Genomic DNA, 22,228 nt, shown 5'->3' with positions numbered 1-22,228 from the left:
GGAGCATGACGCAAATTCTTCTGGAGAGACAAGCTTTTGCTGTTTAGTAAGATTCCACATGAGTGCCCGGATTGGCTCTGCTAGTCTCACTGGACACTGTCCTGCTTAAATAGCAGGATTCTGTAACTTCAGAATTTGTAAGAATGTGTACAGGATTTTTAAAATAGCTACATGATAAATCCATGTAGTAAAGAGTGATCTGTATAGTTAAAAGTAATTTTTTAAACTATAAATACCAACATCCTTGTTAAAATCAAACTTGTTTAGACAGACTATCTTTATTAAACTATAGTTTGAGTTCAGTTCAGAAAGTTCTATTTTAAAATGTTTTTGTTTTATTGAGATATAATTGATATATCATACTGTTTAAGGTGTGTAGCACAATGACTTACCTATTCAGTGAAATGATTACTGCCATAGTTTAATATTAAAAAAATAGTTCTTTATCAGTGAAAATGTAATATAAGTCACTGTTTAGGAAGGTATTGGAAGACTGAACAGGTAAGATGACAGGATTACCATGATTTAGACCTTTCAGGAATGAAGGTTTAGTATACCAGCCAACCAGATGAAGAACTCTGACCAGCTGAGATCCTGGCTTGGGGTGGGAGGTTAGGCAGGTTGTGGTGGGTAGAAATGGGTGGAAGAGACAAAGCTTAATAATAAACACAACTATCTCATGGTAACATATTTATATTTGTGCCATTGAGTATGGAAACACTTATTTTTTCAGAATAAGGAGAAAGGCCATTTCAGATTATTAATACTACTTTAAATCCTGGGACTTGGCTAACTTTGTTAGGTATTTTAAAAGGTAATATTTCTGAACGGCAGTGAGTATATACACAGTGGCAGCTCAGAGTCCTTACCCAGCAACATTTGTTTTAGGGTTTTACAGTGTGACATGTTGGGACTTCAACAGGTAAGCTTAGGAGACTCCTCCCAAGAAGGGAGGCTGGTACCCACATAAAAAGACATGCCAACTACAGTTGGACAGTGGACAGTTTCTAAACTACGGTAATATTTGGTGCTAGGTAGGTCACGGACTCTTGACTACAGAGCAGGCCATTCATTCTGAAATATGGTTCTGGTCATCAGTCTGGAATTCAGAGGGTAGGGAGTCCCAAGTAAATGACTTAGAAACCAGGCCTCAGGTCTTGGGGCAAACAAGCTCACATCAGTTAAGGATACAGAGGAAGGCTGTTATTTGGTAGACATGAGTACTCTAGGGACACTCACCAGGCAAGGTAATCTTAGGGGCAAATAAATCCAGCTCTTCATAAATCCACGTGCTCCATATACTAGCAATATAGTAATGTCGGCTGGGTTCTCAGTGGTTGAAGGATGTTGACTGGGTTGGCCCTACAAGGACCAGGTCTTTAGCCCTTATCACTAGGTTAAGAGTTTGGTGAACTAGGGATCTAGAATTGTCTCTTTGGTACAATTGGCATTATCATGTCTTGACAACATTTCTGTTGTTCTTCTGATAGATACCAAATACTTTCGTTGGGGTGATAGGATTTTACTGGTCTGGTAAGGAGTGGATGGTATCCCTTACAGTATATAGCAATTGGGCAGAAATGAATAGGAAGAAAATGAGGGTAGGTAAATGCGAGGAGCCAAGTAATCAGAAAATGTGAAAACTTTCGGTAACTTTATCTTTGGGGTCTTATCTGAGATATTTTAGAATTTTCAGGATTGAAATTACTCAAAGCCAGAGCACTGGGAGTTTTCCATATACTGTATATCTTTAAGAAACAGGAAGACTGGGGTCTCAGAGGCTTCCACTCTGTGAGATTACGGACATGGATCCAACATGCCCATAAGATTAAAACATTTATGCAAAAGAAACCATAATAATAATTCTGTCTTCAGAATTTCTGGATAAATCAACCTTCAAATGCTATAGTTCATCAATCTTTAAAGTGAAAACTATTAATTTAAATAAAGACAATTCTGACCAAATTGGATAGCTTGCATCAGTAAGAAAGTTTATTTAAATTCATTAATGAAGGAGAAAAGGTTTTTTTTTTTTTTTTCCATTAAAGAACACTTTCTGGTAAAGTGAAAAAAAGAAATACAGAAACCACAAAACACCTTTTAAACACCTTATTTTCAAGGAATAAACCTATTTCCATAGACCATTAAGACTGAAGTGTTTTGGTGGTTTTGTTTTTCATACACCTGTGCATAATGGTCTGCCTGAAGGGTGACTCTTCCCTCTTGATGCGGCTTAATAGTAGTGTTTCCTGGTTTCCGATTCAATAATAGATGAAAGGACTCTACCGTCAGGTGCCACCTCTTCAATAATTGTCTTGATTACTCTGGGTTTCTTAGTATCTGTAGGTGAATTACGAAAAAAAAAAAAAAGAGAATTTAGACTAAGCGATTTATGGGGTCCTTACTAATCAAAATTTCTAAAAAATAAAAAATAAAAAAAATTCACTTTTTACGTTGTTTAAAAAAAAAAAATCCGAATAATGTTTAAGCAAGAGCATCTTGGACCACCACATTTTTCCTTCAAGATGGATGTCAAGTGTACAGTTCGCTAAAAAATGCAAGTGGGAATCTACTCAGATTTTAACCGTCTTAAACAGCTCTAGAGCGTAGAAAAGCAACAAAACCATCACAGAAAATGAAAACTAATTCGGATTACCCCAGCTAGTTTCTGCTGACCTTGGTCCCTTGGAAGAGGACTCTCCAACCGACCCAGAAGACGAGGACTTGTGACCGCCGCCGGAGCTGCCGCCACCGTAGCCGCCGCCGGAACTGCCGCCGTGACCGCCGCCGCCGGAACTTCCGCCGCCGTAGCTGCCGCCGTGGCCGCCGCCGCCGGAGCTTCCGCCGCCGTAGCCGCCGCCGTGGCCGCCGCCGCTGGAGCTTCCGCCGCCGTAGCCGCCGCCGTGGCCGCCGCCGCTGGAACTTCCGCCGCCGTAGCCGCCGCCGGAACTTCCGCCGCCGCGCCCGCCGCCGTGCCCGCCGCCGTAGCCACCGCCACCGGAACTACTGGGAGTAAGGGTCACGTTCGGTTAACTTAACTTTGGAAAAGGGTGGGTCGCTTTCGACGTTATAGTTCTTAAAAAATAAGCAAAACGGATTTCGAGAGGAGAAAAAGAAAAAAAAACTGTCAAGTATAAATTCTGAAACCTATTACTTCAAAACAGTTTCATATTGCACACGACCCTAAGGCTCAAATTCATGGGACGTGGAAGCTGTGGCTCCATATGCCTTTTCCCGTACTCTGCTTTCTCCCAACCTCTGGCACTTCTTTAGGTTTTGGAAAAGCCTGGCGATTTAGAACATTGAATAAAACCAATTGGGGTCATTTAAAACTTTCACTGATTTACCTTCCTTCTCCTTCTAGCAGGCTACGGTAGGTTTGAATTTCATTCTCCAGTCGGATCTTGATGTCCAGGAGTTGTTGGTACTCAGCATTCTGGCACTCGGTTTCAGCGCGAATCTGTTGCAGTTGTTCCTCCAAAGAGGAGATCTGGGCCTGAATCTGTGAGAGCTGCACACAGTAGCGACCTTCCGTTTCAGCCAACGAGGATTCCAGGGATTGTTTCTGAAAAAGAATAAAGAATAGACAGGGACTTTGCGACCTCACTGTTTAATGAAACCCAGTGAAGGTTACTCAATAATTTAATAAGACATCAAATAGAAGAATAAAGAAAATGAACAGAATTTGTGTTTTATGTTTAATGGCAACATTTTAACTCAAGTATGTTCAGAGTAGAGCTGCTAGGACTTTTCTCCCCTTAACAAAGAGCTTCAATTTGATTTCCTTTTTCTTACCCCCTCTTTCCTCTTAAGTTGCATATTCTTATGTGGGCATGAAAGTTTGTGTGATAATTGAAATTATTTCAAGAGACAGTTATTAACGTACCAGGGCTAGTTGGGACTGTAGTTCGATTTCCAGACCTTGAACTGTGCGTCTCAATTCAGTAATCTCAGATTTGTGGCTGGACATTTGTTCAATGTTACTATTGATTTCTGTAGTCAGTTCCTTGCTCTAGAGTATTAAAAACAGGGGAAAAGATGAGAAAAAATCTGAAATAACCAAACATCCCCTGGCCCCCTTCCTTATGAAGGAAGATGAATTACCTTCTCATTGAACCAGGCTTCAGCATCTTTGCGGTTTTGTTCAGCAAGTTGTTCATATTGGTTTCTCATGTTATTCAGAAGTTCAGTCAGATCAACACCTGGGGCAGCATTCATTTCTACGTTTACATCACCAGTGGACACGTTATGAAGGTCTTTCATTTCCTGTTTGAGGAACAGAAAAGTTTAATGACTGCCCCATGACCACAATGAACCCTTTTCTTGGCTGGGGGAAGTATAACTTTTTGCATCACCTCTTCATGGTTCTTCTTCAGGTAGGCCAGCTCTTCAGTCAGGCTCTCGATCTGCATCTCCAGGTCAGCCTTGGCCAAGGTCAGCTCGTCCAGCACCCGGCGCAGGCCGTTGATGTCCGCATCCACGCTCTGGCGCAGGGCCACCTCATTCTCATACCTGAAATAGGCATAGTACAAAATACTGGCTAGAACTTACATATGGAAGGTGTACTTGGGCTGAGACAAAGAAGCAAATACAGAGTTTCGTTCATATCATGGCAACATTTATTGATCACTGTAGGGATATCAGTAGTTTCATGCAGAGAAGCTTAGCATTTACTTTACAATGCATTTTCTTCTTTTAATGTTGCCAAAAAGGTAATATTGAAGTTGAAAAATTTTCTGACAACTGCAATACCATTTAACTTTGCATGAATTCAAGAAAAGGTAAACACTATTGGGGTTGTTAAAGGTCATTGTTAAAAGCAACTCATGTATTTGTTGGGACAGTATTGTGCCACATTCACTTAGCTTACTTTAATCTGAAGTCATCAGCTGCCAGCCTGGCATTGTCGATCTGAAGCAGGATATTGGCATTATCAGTTGTTAGACTGAGGATCTGGAGGGAGAAGCAAAGAAATCAGATACATATACGGCTTTTATGGTGGCAAAGACGAACTGCATTATTATGTTCTTTTACAAAATCTTGAGGGAATTTATTTTATCTTAAATATAAAATATTGCAGGGTTACCTAGCTACTTAAATTTGAGTCATTTGTTCTCTCGAAGTTTCTATACTTTGCTGTTTCTCTATCATCCTTTTCCGGAAACTAATGGCAGTTATAAGCTGTGTTCCTGCCTGTGTGTCCCCCCACTTTTATACTGGGTGATTTCCATGTATTTCAGCCAACTTTTAACTGACTCATATGTTTGATTTAACTGATTACAAATACATGTTCTAAATGGGTACACTCTGGGCTGGCACACAATAGGTACAATTCAAAAATTCTCACAAATGGGATACACAAATGGTATCCCATTTCCTTACGGGAGAATTTATATTGCTTGTCATTGGCAGTTAATTTTTATTGTTATTAATCTGAGTAATATTTTGTTTTGGTTCATTTAATAATTCTTCTAATTCCTATATTTGTAAATGATCTAGTATTTTAGCTATGGGTCATATACTAATTAAAACCTAAAAAATTCTCAGTAATCTGCCATCTTGTAAGATACACAACACATGGGCTGAAGATTACAATGACCATATCATCACAAATATTTACCTTTGATAAGACTGGATTATTTTTGGAAGTAACATAGGCAAACACAGTGAATAGCTACATTGTGGTTAACTTAAGATTATTCTATTTGAATTACATGGATAAGAAATAGCCTTAAAGTTGTATTTTTAAAATGTATCTTACCTGATTTTTAAGTTCTTCGATGGTTTGGTAGTATTTGCTGTAGTCACGGGGCTCTCTCTGGCTTGAGTTGCCATGCTTTTCATACCACTCCTTGATTTTGCCTTCTAGCTCGTAGTTTGATTCTTCCAGAGCCCGAACTTTGTCCAGGTAGGAAGCCAGGCGGTCATTCAGATTCTGCATGGTTACTTTTTCATTTCCAGAGAGAAGGCCGCCATCTCCTCCAAATCCACCCCCATAGCCTCCAAAGCTGCCTCCACCAAAGCTGCCTCCACCGAAGCCGCCTCCACCAAAGCCGCCCCCTCCAAAGCTGCCGCCTCCAAAGCTGCCTCCTCCACAGCCCCCACCAAAGCTGCTGCTTCCATAGCCTCCACCGAAGTTACCTCCACCAAAACCTCCTCCTAATCCTCCATAGCCACCTGATGAGCCCCCAAAGCAGCCTCCACCAGAGCTCCCACGACTAAAAGAGCCACCACTGAACCCCCCTGAGCTAAATCCTCCGCCAATGGAGCCTTTGCTGCTCGAAATTCTGAAGGATGATCCTCCTCCTCCACCCCCTCCTCCCCCACTGCGGGAGGAAGAGTATTGCTTGCTTGAGCTGTATCGAACAGACATGGTGATGCTGCTTAGCCCAGGGAGTGCTTGCTACCAAGGACAGTGACAAGCCTTTATATTCTGAGAGGGTGTGTCCCACATGTGTTCGAGTTTGCTTACTTGCACGGTTTTGTTTTTGCCAGTGTAGCATCTTCACTTATGATTGCATACATTATCTTCAGTAATAACCAATTCCAATAGGTATGGTTTTGAATTTGCCCTCAGAACAAACAGGAGGTTCACTATGTTGAAATTGAAAATGGGTGTTGTTCAGATGAGCTTGTGTTTCATTAGGCTTTTTCACCTTTTGAAGAACATTGAGCAACTTAAATCCAGTTTTTCTCAGCACTAATTTAGGTTGCACAGAATGTTTGCAAAATTTAGAAAAGGAATTTGAGCCACAGAATTGTAGTTAAAATGATATTTTTCAAATTCATGTTTTAAACAGTTCTAATGGATTAGAACAGCAGTTAACATAAAGTCTGCCAGAATCATGATCTCTAATGGAGATCTTGTAGAAAATTCCAAGCAAACAAAAAGAAAAGAAAAAATATATGCTAAACAATTTAGTGTTCAAAAGTTGCTACATATAAAAATTAAAGCCATTAACACACAATTAGGAAATGTGTGTATATATTTTGTATGGAATCTTTTAATTTGTTTGGAGAAGGAAAGTCTATTGATACCTTGCTAAGGGAGTTAGAAGTGAGTGATGATTTAGGAATCTGCTAATTTAGTGGTGCTATTCTTTTTAACCTTAAAAGAAATCTAAAATCATGAAGTTATTCTGTATATTTTAAGCTTTTAAATTCATCATGTAAAGGCTTTTTTGAAGACCATAATGGAGAAATTCTTAGCACAAGATAGGCAAAACTTACCTCTAGTACTTTTCTGTACTCTATGTTTGATCCCAAAATGGAGAGTTTAGGTATGTTATGATTGTGATTAAAAATTTGTTTGTAGGGGTGCCTGGATGGCTCAGTGGGTTAAAGCCTTTGCCTTTGGCTCACGTCATGATCCCAGGGTCCTGGGATCAAGCCCTGCATCGCATCTGGCTCTCTGCTCAGCAGGGAGCCTGCTTCCCTTCCTGTCTCTCTGCCTGCCTCTCTGCCTACTTGTGATCTCTGTCTGTCAAATAAATGAATAAAATCTTAAAAAAATTGGTTTATAAGAGTATAAATCCAGATTTTTAAAAAATTTAAATTCACTTTATTTAACATACAGTGTAGTATTAGCTTCGGGTTAGAATTTAGTGATTTGCCAGGTGCATGTAACATCCAGTACTCATTAATCAAGTGCCCTCCTCAATGCCCATCAGATTAGAGACTGATGCTTGCTCCAAAAATTATGAACTAGACTGTGAACATATGTCTCCAAGTTAGATTCGGTTTCTCAAAAAAAATTTTTTTCCTTGGATACACTGTATGTAGAATATCATGTAACAGTTTGTCCAGTGAAGTATTTAATTAGGACTTTCATACATGATACATAATTCTTTTTTATCCACCCGTAGGCTATGATGTTGCTATTATTCAAAAATATATTCATGAATGTCATACACATTTTATACAGTGCCATTTGTGATCCTGTGACTTTATAATCTCTGAAATAACCTGCTGAAATACGGATGGATGGTGGTTATCGCTAGTATGTATAAGAAGATACTGAAGCTGTGCGAGGTTATGGTTTTGCCTAACAATATAAAACAGGTGTTTGAACTGAGATTAGAAACTTTCCTCCTCTACCACTGTGTCTGTATAGTCTCTACTCTGGTGGTTTGATCTGATGGAATTGAATGCCTCTGTTTCTTACCATAAACTTTTCCATATGGGGCCAAACAAAATGTACTTGGAAGCAAGAAAATATTGAAGGGGTATAGTATTTGGCACATGCTTTTTTCTTACTGATTGCTTTTTCATATTAGGTTTGTAGTTGCACAGTCTATGAAAACTGTAGAAATAGTTTCTTCAGGGAAAGGGAATGTGTCTGGGGGTGTTAACGAAGAGCCAGTTGTTAGAGGTTACTACTCAGCGCCTTGCAGCTCCTCCAACTTGTTAGCACATGCAAGCAGGGCAGTAGTTAAAAGAAATAATGAAATGCAACCATGGGAATTGATCTTTGTTGAAGATAGCATGCTGTGAAGGAAGGCTGTAAAAATCAGGACAGGAAAAAAAAAAGAGCATTCCAGTAAGTTCAGAAAGGATGTTGAAGCCTTGATATTAATGAAAGCAATTCAGAAAGAAACCATTTTAATTAAAAAGATATTTTAATAGATTTTACCTGTAGTTATCACTAATTTTGATCTTACCGGTTTTGATTCAGTATTATCTTTTACTTTTTTTTTTTTTTTAACCTTGGTAGGGAGATATAAAATTTCAATTTATTTTCAGTTATTTAACAAGTGGTATGAAGAAATCTGTTACAAGCATATTAAAGAACATGTGAAACATATGCATGAAAGTACATGGGGACAAATACATGTATAGAGACTCTGCTAATACCAATTAATTTAATTTAAATCACCTTTAAGGATATTATTGAAGATTCCTTATTAACCTGCATACTCTAGAAATTGATTTGTTTTAATTTGTACTGTCATTTGTTGAAATCTGCCCTTGGCAGTAGTGAAATTACAGAGGTGCTATGGAGCAATTCTACAGCTAAATTGGGTGAAAATTTATGACTGTCAGTTCTAGTCTTGGCACCATTTACACTTGATTACCATAATCCACTGTAACTGTAATTTCGTTGCTTTTGATTTTTATTCTGTCCCTGTGAGGCACACTGATACGTATTTAGAAGACAGAGAGATGAGTGAGACTTAGCTCTCGCCCTTGAGGATTTTGCTAATCCTTTGCAATCTAATTAAGGAGGGAAAACATACATGATCCGTCTAAACACCAGACAGAAAGAGACAGATACATCAGACAGATACAACAGATACATTACATGTGGATGGTAAATGAAATGGAAAGGGGAGGTGGGTGGAGAAAAGGAGGTAACATTTCCTGAACATCTCCTATGTTCCAGATGGTTTACTCTCCTTTAATTCTCCCCCAGTTCTCTATGATAGGTATCATTTACCTTATTTTATGGCTGAAAAAAAGAATTAAGCTTTAGAAGGCTTTAGAAATCTGCTTAGAGTAGCACATGTTAGAGCCTGGTTTTGAACCAGACCTATGTAGCTTCAAAGGTAATCCTGTTTTCGTGACACTGAACTGTCACTGTAAGACTGATTAGCAAGGGGTTTTATTGGAATAAGGTCATCTGATGAGATTTCATGGTGCCAGTGGAATTTAAACTGAGTCTTGTAAAGGATTGGTGGGATTTTTCTATGGGGACAGCAGCAAAGAGAGGACTCTTCTGGGGAGTTGGGACTATGAAAATGCCAAACAGGTGGAGACTCTTAATGGACCACTTTGGCTGGAACAGATCATCTATATTTACTAATTTCTCTTAACAGATTTTATTGAGCATCTGCAGTATTCCCTGGGGATACACAGGCGACTAAGATACAATTCCTGCCCCTTAAGGAATTTGCAGTCTACTTGGAGAGGGAAGCAAACATACCCACAAGTCAGAGATTATAATCTAGGGTAATCTGGACTACACTTGAGGCATGGACAAGGTGTTGAAGTGGTGCAGGGAGGGGTTCCAGCAGTCTGGTTGTGTGTGTGTGTGTGTGTGTGTGTGTGTGTGTGTGTGTGTATGTGTGTGAATGAGAGAGAGAGAGATGTGAGGTATGTGAGGGCATAATGAAAGAAGAGTGACGTCTTGAGAAGTTAGTTTCTTTTAAGATGGGAATTTGAAGTAATACCAGGATATTCATGTAAGAATGTCTGTCAGCAGCTAGGCTCGTAGGACTACAGTTCAGGAGAGAGATTAGAGGAGACTTCAGGATAGGTAGGAAGGAATTTAGAAAGAAATGAGCAGAAGGTCTAAGCCTGAACTTGGAGGGATGGCCACTTTAGGGGCTGGGAAGAAGAGCGAGAGAATGATACTGAAAAGTAGGGCACCTGTAAGGGGAGAGAGGAAGAAGGATCATGGAAGCCAAGGGAGGAGGCCCAGAGAAGTGGGCTGGTCTGCAGAGAGGTCACAGTGAAAGGAGATTGAATAAAGACTTGATTTGGCAGTTAGGAACCACTGGCATCCTTCCATGGGGGAAGTTTAGTGGAGTTTGGTGGGGCAGCCCACGATGTATACTCAGTATTAGAATTGACCACTTTGCTTATTGTATTTTGTTTTCATGTAATCTAGTGTATTAATTTCTTCTCTAATTGCTTCTGGAATCACTTCTCGGCCTTTTGGCTAAGATCAAGTGTAATTGCTTCTGGATTTGGAATCATGGTTAAGGCGGGTATAAATGCTGTTCTCATGGGGTTAATTTGGGTAGGGCTCTTAAAGCATGTTGTTGATTCAATTTTGTTATCAGCTTGATTTGTCTCACTGTTGGGATTTGGATCTTTCCTATTCCTTATTTTGTTTCAAGTAAAATTCTCTTTCGAAGTTTCCAGTTGAAAATTCTGTTTGCAAATTTCTTTCTCTGATCAATTGAAATATAATGAGTAATTTAGGTTGTTATGAGAAGATGACTCTGGTAATGCAGATTATGTCTCGAGATGGCAGGATTGATGAGCTAAATGTTTAGTATTTTCTATTGTTTATCACATAAAGCTTGAAAGGTAGACATATTTTGCTTGAATGACCTGTGACTTTGTGTAAATTGCTGAATGTTCCTTTTTGATTACCACCCACAGAGTCAAAGCCAAGTGGAAAGTTGTACAACTGTCTAATGGGTTTGGTACCCTCCTTGCAGAGAGTCGAGTAACTGGGCAGTGATCAGTAGTTAGCTAAGATATTGGTAAGGCCCATGGTGGCTTCTCATTGGAAAACATCTAAAATTCAGGGTTCTAAAATCTGTAGACACTCCTATATCACACAATTTTCCTGAAACTTCTGGGACTGCTGTGATGAAAGCCACAAAAATATGGCTACTGAATGCAGGCTTTTCAGTGAATGTATCAGAGTGGTTAAGAGGGTGGGCTCTGGAGCCAGACCTCTGGGATTATAACCCATGCCACACCACTCACTGTGTATCAGTTTCTTCATTTCTAAAGAAGGAATGATAATTTTCCTTACTCTGCAGTGTTGTGGTGAGAGTTAAATTAGTTAATAAACCTACAGCATTTAAAGCAGTGTTTGATAGACCTAGAATAAGTGCTTAAGACATGTGTGTTTTTGTTACTATTACTGTGATCTGCTTCTCAGAGCCCAAGCCACTGTCTAACCCACACCAGGCCAGCAAAACACGGATGAATAAAAGGATAAGGTTAGAAGTTGGAAAATGTCTAGCAAGGAGGAAAACATGGCCAGGGAGGGGGCGTGGACAAAGGAAAGGTGTGTTTTATTGATAACTTTGTGATAAACCATGTCAACTGTTTTTCTCGAAGGGATATATATGCTTTCCTCTTTAACTCCAGTTTTTTCTTTACCTCCTACAATCCACCAAATCACCAGTTTTGTCACTGTTTCTTTTGTCCTAGCTGATGGATCTGTCTCTCTGTCTGGTCCCACTGCAGCTGCCCTAGTCCAGACTTTCATCACGTCTGTCATGGATATTACATCAGCAGCTTCTGAGGATGTTTTCTTGGCTCAGTGCTATGTCACCTCTTTGCTGCTACAGAATTAATGTTCTTGAAGAAGTGTTGTCATGACTTCATCAACGTACTCAAGCACCCAACATGGATTCTTTTGTGGGTGGATGAAGTCTTCTCAACAGCCTTGCCCGACTCTCTCTGTCCAACTTCCTGCTCCCTACGGTGAGTAAAGATGGCAGTAGGGAAGGACAGCTGCATTCTCCTGATGATGTAATTATGTGGCCTTGGGCAAGACACTCTGCCTCTCGGTGTCTCATTTTACTACCCCATAAAATACGGATAGTAATGTAGGTTTCCCCGCTATTTGAAAGTAGAGTGTTTGGGCAAAGCGAAGAAGCAGTTACTGTTAATTTATATGAAAAAAATTTTGAGCATCCCCAGATCCCCAAAATAACCTCTCACAGGCTTTTCTGATCCCGTGGGACACATCTTGCTAATGGGTACACCAAACAGATTGAGATAAAGCACAGGTGCTCACAAACCCAGTTCAAAGCTGTGGCAGCTTCATGCTGAAATACTGAATGTAGTTCTCGGAAGGAGCTGGGTGGTGCCATTCTTGCTAACCACGGCAATGGCTTACTGCAAGAAACACTGAGTGCTATTTTTGCTTTGTGCCTTTTTCATAAAAGTGAAAATCTTTGGATTTTTACCAGTTAATGAAAGCAGGTACCAATGCAGGTCTTTTGTAAAAGCAAAATCACACAGAGGCACCTGGGTGGGCAGTCAGTTAAGTGTCTGACACTTGGTTTCGGTTCAGGTCATGATCTCAGGGTGGTGAGATTAAGCTCCCAGCTGGGCTCTGCGCTTAGTGTAGAGTCTGCTTGAGATTCTCTCTCCCTCTCCCTCTTCCTCTGTTCCTCCTCCTGCTTGCTCTCTCCTCTCTCTCTCTAAAATAAATAAGTAAATAAATAAATAAGACCTTAAAAAAAAAGGCAAAATCACATAAAGGTGAACTTTCAAAAAGCAGGGGATGCCTATACTAGTAAATATTAAAATATGTGTAATAATCCATGATCCATTGAAAAGCATTTCCAATAAAAAAATTCTTTAATCCTAAGCAAGCCTTTTTAATCTTGGCCAAGATACCATGCTTTATCTGTAAATTTCTTGCTCATGGTTTGGAATGTCTCTCTTCCACTTGGCTGCTTATTCAAACATTCTAACCTCAACTCTAAACTCTGGCTTGAATGCCTTCTCTTTCATGAGGTTTCTCACCATTAATATAGTTATGCTTGTCTCTTTTATTTCCTGTGGGTGTAACCTAGTATTTTGTAATGTAATGTGCTATGTTATTATTTTTCCCAATGAGATAAGGCATTTAAGTCCCTTTAGAGAAGGGAGGGTACTTTATACCCAGTCCCAGTACCTGGCAGATACTTACTGTTCTCTGAATGTTTTTCTATCACCCCAGTGTCTTTTTCTGCTTTCTTTTATTTGACTTTATTTTGTACTCTAAACTCTTTCCATATATTTTGGCAATGTTCACAATTTAAATAACGGCGTGTTGAAGACAACTAATTTTGCTTTAAAGTAATTTATAATACTTTTAGATGTTAGAGTGTTCCATAAGAATGATAAGAAATCCAATATTCTGCATAGGTATTTTAAGATATCTTAAAATATATAAAGATATATATCTTAGACCACATATATATTTAATATATATTAAGAAAAATTTTGGGCCTCACTCTTTCCTCTTCATTAAACATCCCCTTTTTGGTTTTGGGTGTGTTGAGATGATCTTGACACTGGCATATTGCTAAAAATATATTTGTACCTGGAAAATTTCGAAGTTTTTATTAGGAACATTGGCTATTTTGTTGGTTTTCTGGATTGATAGCAAATAAATTTGGTGTAATTTAAAGATTAAATGTTATGTAACTTAGCTTTTTTGTTTTGTTAGCATGGCATAGGTTTCTTCCTTTTGAGTTCATTACAGGAAAGATAATTGATCATTATGAATTAACCTTCATTAGGAGGAGAATTTACCCACGTAGAACAGAAAGCAGAAACATAATATCCCTTTTGGTTTTCATAAAAAGTAGTAAAGATGAAAGTACCAAGCCAACCAACAAACCAACCAACCTCTACAGACTCCAATATGAAGATAGCAAAACTGAACACTGTCAAAAATACAGTGGCTCTTTTCTTTCCTTATTCCTAAATCCGAGAAAATTCCTTTAAGTCCATTTGTGGTTGTTTCTTAAAATTGGTCATCTCAAAGATGGCTGGTAATGAGAAAAAGTAACTTTATTATCAAATCTTATTAATTTTTACTTAGGGAATCTGGACAGATGTAGAAAAAATAGAGAAACTTTTGAATTCAAAATGGTATACACAGAGGATAAAACTATAATAAAAGCAGTAATCCCCTACCCTAGTAATTTTAAATGAATATATGTAATGTGCTTAAATTTTAAAAATCTTATGAAGTTAATCTCTCTCTTTTTTTTAAAAGATTTTATTTATTTATTTGTCAGAGACAGAGGGAGAGAAAGTGAGCGAGCACAGGCAGATAAAGAGGCAGGCAGAGGCAGAGGGAGAAGCAGACTCCCTGCCAAGCAAGGAGCCCAATGTGGGACTCGATCCCAGGACCCTGGGATCATGACCTGAGCCTAAGGCAGCTGCTTAACCAACTGAGCCACCCAGGCGTCCCTGAAGTTAATCTCTTAATTTTATTGTTTAGAGATTTTTAAAATACTTTAAAGAATTGAACAGTTTGTCAATTTCATAACAAATTGAGAATAGCTCTTTGTCCAAATCCCTGTGTGTGTGTGGGGGGTGGGAATGGTAATGGATAGATTTCAGTAATTATTTAAATGTAACACATAATAGCAATGGAGAAAATTTACCATAACCACTCTGTGTCCTCTCTTCACAAGGTTGATGAGAGATAACTCCCAAAGAACGTTTAATTTCTTGGATTAAACTTATTAAATAAATATGTAAGTAACATTTGCAAAGTCAGTCCTCAGATAATTAAAGCTTATGGAGACTTATTCTAGGTTCCAGAACCCATGCCAAGCACTGGACCTGAATTTTTATCTCGTCAAATCCTGACAGCAATTGTATGAGATAGCTTTTATTTTAACTGAAAAATTAAGTAGCTTGCCCAACATTGTTCAGTGAAAGGACTCAGCTGGGATTTGAATACAGATCTATCTTTAGAGGTTTTGCTTTAACATCACGAGTAACTTAAAACTCTCTGGAAGTGATTAGGATTGTATTTTCCAGTCTTGTAATTTAGGAAATTAACAGGAACATAGGAATTCTATTTTTCTTTCTCAGATTGGATAAGCTTTCTTCAATATCATTTCATCTGTGATGGAAGAACGGACTAATTTGAAAAGAAAGAGAATTAATGGGGCGAGAATTCTGCTGTTGAAGGGGTCAGACTTGTCAGTCTTGTCTGTTCTGTCCCCTGGCTAGACTCTGCCTTAACTTGCTGCAGGTCTTTTCGTCTTGGGTGTCTAGAGGTTCCAGCTTCTTTGGCTGGATTGTCCTCAGCTCCAGACCAGTCATTAAAATAACAAATCAGAGCAATTAGCCACCATGCATAATTGCAGTGTTAATCCTTTTATTATGCTGGCTTTTCTAGACAAAGCTAACACCCCTTATGGAGATTAACTGCTTTTTATAAAGTTTTTACTCTAAGTCTTGAGCAAGTAGTGTATTATCAGAATTAATTTGAAAGTAAATTGTGCCATGAAGGGATTCTGTTTCTTTGGGATTTTCCTACTTCCATAATCCAAAAGCTACCCAATTTTTCTTTTTTTTAAAGATTTCATTTATTTATTTGACAGAGATCACAAGTAGAGAGAGAGGAGGAAGCAGGCTCCCCACTGAACAGAGAGCCCGATGCGGGGCTCCATCCCAGGACCCTGGGATCATGACCTGAGCGGAAGGCAGAGGCTTTAACCCACTAAGCTACCCAGGCGCCCCAAAAGCTACCCAATTTTTTGTGACTCACTAGTATTTCCTGTATTGATCGTTTTGGTTAAAATGTGGAGCTAAGGTTAGAATTTTTTAGTCCTAGAGCTTACATATAAATGAGTGGATATTTATAGAACTGTAAGATGCTGGTTTTTGGTTTTTTTTTTTTTTTGACATTTGGAATAAAAATGCTACAATCTAAATCTGATCTAGTAGAATTGCTTTAAAAAAAAAAACTAAAAACCCGACACAAACTATCCAGTGACGTGGACGCTGTAACTCAATGGGGATAATTGCTATAATACAATGACTGATATATATATAATATCATTCACACCTATGGCCATCAGGCTGCTCTTAAGTATAAGAATATTCTGAATAGCAGAAACTTTCATCACTAAAATTTATTTAACATCTACTCTGTGCCAGACACTGTAAGAGCTCTCTGTACATTTTCTCATGGAACAACACTGTACGGCAGGTACTATTTTTAGACCCTTTTTAACAGAGGAGGAAACTGAAACGTTTGGTGCTTGTGTGTTGGGCACAGGTGGTACAGCTAATACATTAATATCTGAGCTAGAATTCCCAAACAGCTCTGTCTTGTCTAGATCTTACACTCTTAACCATTACCTTTCACTGTCAGATGTTCAGTTAAACTTGGTGGTTTCAGAGACCATCTCAGAAATGTAAATTACAGTGGTGAGGAGGGTACCTTTTTATACAACCAGGACTGTTTTAGGATGGGCTTACATTTCCTACTTACAAATGAACTAAATGGAGTTTTGAAAAAGTAAGCAGAGTTGAAGATTATTCCTTTTTGTTTAGGTGATTTTAAAATGTTATTTTCACAGGTGTTCTGCAACACCTTTTGAGGTGGGTATGTTTTGAGGGTAATGGATTTGATTAGGTGGGAGTGGGTCAGTCACAATGGTAAATTATTTCATGGCAAGTGCTATTTGGCCTGATATTTTAGGTTTGAGTGCCCATACACAAGCAATTGAAGAACTGAGTATTTAATAGGGAGCTAGGGTTTTAGTGGATTATTTTATCACTTACCCAGACTTGCCATTCATTAGTTTATGGTACTTTTCTTTCTTTCTTTCTTTCTTTTTTTTTTAAGATTTTATTTACTTATTTGACAGATGGAGATCACAAGCAGGCAGAGAGGCAGGCAGAGAGAGAGGAGGAAGCAGGCTCCCTGCTGAGCAGAGAGCCCGATGCGGGGCTCCATCCCAGGACTCTGAGATCATGACCTGAGCCGAAGGCAGCGGCTTAACCCACTGAGCCACCCAGGTGCCCTAGTTTATGGTACTTTTTAATCTCATTCACCAGTGGAATCTTAGGAGTTGTTCTAGTCAACATTCTGGCTCTGCATTCAAGTACTGATGTGTTGAACTTGACCCTCCAGATTACTCATCAATTTTTGATTTGTGAATGTTGACCATATTAGTTGGTTCCTTCCAGTTTTTGTCAAACTGGACTCAAAGGATTGTTGCTGCAGGAATGGACCATAAAAGTGAAAAGATGATTTGTTAAAAATTGCAGTATAGAAAAACAGAGCGTTTAGAAAAACAGAGCAATGTAGAAAGACAGAACGTAATCTAAAACAACTGCCAGACAGACTTTGATTTGTGATTTTAAAGAAGCTGTTCTTGGCACCGTGCCTTCCTCTCTTATTTCTGATTTACTATTTCTCCATTGTTTAACCTTAAACAGAGTAACTTTTAGTTTTTACAGTGAAGAGATTATTCTATAGAGACCTAGAATGGTTTGAGAAATCTGTGATCAGTCTTGTAACTGTCATAGGGGAGAACAATTTGGACTTTCAGAACAACACATTGCAACATTCTTACTAGAGATGGTTGGCCTGAAGCTTTAGTTCCAGTGTCCAGAGAGTTGACTGCAACTCAGCCATCTTATTCCTGCTGGTACTTATCAGCAGAAGCCAATGCATGCCCGTTTAGTTCTTTACTCTGAAACTGTAGAGTGGAATAAAAAAATTTTTTTTTTCCTGGTGATTGGCTCACCTTTCCATTGATGAGGCCTCAGCCTTTCTATGGCTTAGTTCTGGCAAGACCTCATACTGCCTCCTCATCTGGTCCAGCATGGTGGTCGTGTCCACTCCTGGGACACAGATTTCTACATTAACTTCAACATGAAGTACTTTTCATGATACCCTTCATGTACAGATTCAGAATAAAATAATTTGAAATGTCACAGGTTACTTGGTTTTTGAATCTGGAATATGATAATGCAAATAGATTAAAAAGATAAAACTGGAGGGGCACGTAGGCGGCTCAGTGGGTTAAAGCCTCTGCTTTCGGCTCAGGTCATGCTCCCAGGGTCCTAGGATCGAGCCCAACGTCGGGCTCTCTGCTCGGCGGGGAGTCGGCTTCCCCCCACTCTCTCTCTCTGCCTGCCTCTCTGTCTACTTGTGATCTCTCTCTCTACTTGTGATCACCGTCAAGTAAATAAATAAAATCTTTTTAAAAAATTAAAAAAAATAAAACTGGAAATGTATTTTTAGAAATCATTGTTGAGGTTTTAACAATTTTCCAGGAGATTACAAAATTACCAGTGTTACCAGATTTAGTAAATAAAAATACAGAATGCCTAAATAAATTAAAATTTCACATAAACAATAATTACTTGTTTTTTTTTTTTTTAAAGATTTTATTTGTTTGAAAGAGAGAGCACAGTGGGAGAGGGAGAATCAGATTCCCTGCTGAGCAGAGCCCGAGGCCCTTCTAATTTTCTGAGCCTTCTCAAATGTCATAGCTTTCTTCCAAGGCCTTAACAGACCCCTAGCCACTTCCAGCACTGCTTTGCTGTCCGAACACAGAGCAGTAAGCCATTGTGTACCAAAGTAGCAGAGAGCTAAGATTGAAGTATATAGCCTCAAAGTCAAAAAACTGTGGAGACCATTATAGAACTTTGTATATGTAACACTGTAACATTACGTTGTCTTTAAAGAGCAGTTTGTAAAAAAATACCTAGTTTTTAGGCATCAGCTTAATTTCTCTCCTTAATTTAGAGATTGACAGGCCATATATGCTCAAGTGATGCCTCCCCAGGGTGTTGGTTATATATGACAGGAGACTGTGAGGGTGGGAAAAACAAACATCATTTTATGACTTTGCTTTTGGAACCATGATGTATAACCATTTTTTATTGAAATCTGCAGGCATGCCTGTCACAGAAAAAAACGTTGTTTCCTTCTGACCCTTGTGTTCATAACATTCTCATGCTCTTGAGCCTAGCTCAGTTTTCTCTCTTCTTTGTGTAGCTTTGCAACCAGCTACCAGTCTCATTCCCGGGAGTCTGTGCGGGGTAGTGCATATGCTTAGGAATCAAACCGATGTGTGTTCACTGTTTTCCAGCCTGGATAAAAGTTACTTATGAGTTTGTCTCAGTTTCCTCATATGTACAACTTCCAAAAGATGTTGGGAAAACAAATGAGAAATGAGTATTAATGCCTGGTACATAGTAGGCACTCAATAAGTGCTCGTTCTCTCCCTTACCTAACTCTTTCCCTCCCTGTTTCCCACTTTAATCCAGAGTGGTCTTTATTATTTTTTTTATTTTTAATATTTATTTATTTTTATTTTGTTATATTATTGCATACCACACAGTACATCATTAGTTTTTGATGTAGTGTTCCATGATTCATTGTTTGCGAATGACACCCAGTGCTCCATGCAATCCGTGCCCTCCTTATTTTTTTTCTTTCTTTTTTTTATTGTGTTGTGTTAGTCACTATATAGTACATCATTAATTTTTGATGTAGTGTTCCAAGATTCATTGTTTACATATAACACCCAGTGCTCTATCCTTAATACCCATCATCAGGCTCACCCATCCCCCTACCTGTGTCCCTTCTAAAACTCTCAGTTTGTTTCTCAGAGTCCACAGTCTCTCATGTTTGTCTCCCCTTCCGATTCCTCCCCTTGATTTTTGCCTTCCTTCTCCTAATGTCCTCCATGCTATTCCTTATGTTCCACAAATAAGTGAAACCATATGATCATTGACTTTCTCTGCTTGACTTATTTCACTCAGCATAATCCCTTCCAGTCCCATCCATGTTGATGTAAAAGTTGGGTATTCATCCTTTCTGATGGCTGAGTAATATTCCATTGTATATATGGACCACATCTTCTTTATCCACTCATCTGTTGAATGGCTCTTTCCACAGTTTGGCTATTGTGGATATTGCTGCTATGAACACTGGGGTGCATGTGGCCCTTCTTTTCACTATAACTATATCTTTGGGTTAAATACCCAGTAGTGCAATTGCTGGTAATAGGGTAGCTCTATTTTCAACTTTTGAGGAACCTCCATGCTATTTTCCAAAGTGGCTGTACCAGCTTGCATTCCCACCAACAGTGTGAGAGGGTTCCCCTTTCAGAGGGCTCTTTAAAACTCATGACCCTGGGACACCTGGGTGGCTCAGTTGGTTAAGCATTTACCTTTGGCTCAGGTCATGATCTCAGGGTTCTGGGATTGAGTCCTGCATCAGGCTCCTTGCTTAGCGAGAGCCTGCTTCTCCCTCTGCCTGCCACTTCTCCTGCTTGTGTTCTCTCTCGTTCTCTTTCTCTGACAAATAAATAAAGTCTTAAAAAGAAATAAAACTCATAACCCTAGTTATATCACCATTCAAGACAGACTTATTGAATCTGCAGTGGGTGTCAGGGGCTCTCACAGGATGGTTATGGGCCTCAGACTTTAGACAGTTGTTGTGCATGCCTCTTGACCAGAGTTCCTCCAAAGTTCAGCAACTGAGCGTGTGCTGATTCTAGATATCCATGCAGATCTCAGACTCCTCTGGACAGAACTGTGGAGTTGTTAATGTTTGTCATTGGCTCTCTTTCTTTTTCACCCTTTCTTCTCTGGATTGGAATCTCTCTGCCCTTCCTCTGAAGCCATGGGCTTCCTCTCTTTCTTTTTTAAACAATTAAAAAAATATATTTAATTTATCTATTTGACACAGAGAGGGAAAGTACAAGCAGGGGATGCTGCAGGCACAGAGAGAAGCAGGCTCCCCGCTGAGCAGGGAGCCCGACCTGGGTCTCTATCGCAGGACCCTGAGATCATGACCTCAGCCCAAGGTGGACACTGACTCGGCTGAGCTATCTGGCCCCATACATGGGCTTTCTTGTGCTTTAATCCCCTGTTCTGTCTAAGGAGAAGATACGGTAGTGTTCATTCACACAAGTAGAAATATAGCCTTATTCACTGTGCTGTTCCAGGTACCCAAGCATTTGCATTTTGAACTTGTTCTTCAATTGAGAAATAAGAAATTGTTCCCCATGATAGGATTTTGAGTTCTTGGTAAGGAGAAGGGAGGTTATTTTGGGCACAAATCTGTTGAAAGCACAGTTTTGCACTTAAAAGGGCAGGCTTAAGCAAAAATGTGATTTAATCTGTCAGGATGTATGTGTGTGGGAATAGACTGAACGAGAAGGCACAAACTTGCTTATTCCTTTATGCCCAGATTTCTTCCTGTTTCCATGCCTGTATCTCAGAGTTCTGTTCCAGATGTCTGCTCCAAATTTCTGGAAGCCACCTCTCCTTCCGGCTTTCTGTCTGGCACTTCTTCCTCTCTTATCTCCTAGTCTGTCCTAAGCATCCCAAATGCCGTGATCCCCACTCCCGCATGCCATGATCCCCACCTCTGTCTGTTGCACCCCCTCCCCAGAGCACAGGGAAGGTTTTGCCTTCTCATGTTTTCCCTGCAGGGCCTGTGATTTTGTTACACTTAGGTGTGTAAAATGGAGGGGGTGAAAATGCGTGGAAAGACAGAAGAGTCTGAGCCTTCCTCTGGGTTTCAAGAGTGGATGCTGATTATTGGGAAGTTAGATTCAAGATTCAAGGCAATTGTCTTTTTTTTTTTTTTTTATAAAGATTTTATTTATTTATTTGACAAAGAGAGATCACAAGTAGGCAGAGAGGCAGGCAGAGAGAGAGGAGGAAGCAGGCTCCCTGCCAAGCAGAGAGCCAGATGCGGGGCTCGATCCCAGCACCCTGAGATCATGACCTGAGCTGAAGGCAGAGGCTTAACCCACTGAGCCACCCAGGCGCCCCGACAATTGTCTTTTTAATGTCGATATATATATATTTCTGTAGCAGTGAGGACGAAGAGAATTAAACTTGTGTGTATCAGGAAAACTGTCAACTAAGACACTAATGTAGCTACTTGAGAACTAATAAGAGAAAAGTGAACCTAGAAATTGTCTGCATGCATGTAGTAGTATGAACCTAATTCAGCAAACGTGTATTAAGTGCT

General features: G+C 39.5%; 1 protein-coding gene across 1 annotated transcript; it reads right to left on the bottom strand.

Moving 5' to 3' along the window:
• Positions 1 to 1,970: 1,970 nt before the first annotated feature.
• On the bottom strand, positions 1,971 to 7,539 carry KRT10 (keratin 10). The gene is made up of 8 exons (XM_059379542.1): positions 5,762 to 7,539; positions 4,871 to 4,953; positions 4,356 to 4,512; positions 4,105 to 4,266; positions 3,887 to 4,012; positions 3,348 to 3,565; positions 2,657 to 3,006; positions 1,971 to 2,340 (listed from the first exon to the last, which is right to left on the bottom strand). The coding sequence occupies exons 1-8, from the start codon at positions 6,371 to 6,373 to the stop codon at positions 2,234 to 2,236; spliced, it is 1,815 nt and encodes a 604-aa protein (XP_059235525.1). The 5' UTR covers positions 6,374 to 7,539; the 3' UTR covers positions 1,971 to 2,233.
• Positions 7,540 to 22,228: the final 14,689 nt, after the last annotated feature.

Source organism: Mustela nigripes, chromosome 16, assembly GCF_022355385.1.
Source record: "Mustela nigripes isolate SB6536 chromosome 16, MUSNIG.SB6536, whole genome shotgun sequence".
NCBI classification, from domain to species: Eukaryota; Metazoa; Chordata; class Mammalia; order Carnivora; family Mustelidae; genus Mustela; species Mustela nigripes.
This window is presented reverse-complemented; position numbering and strand designations above follow the sequence as displayed.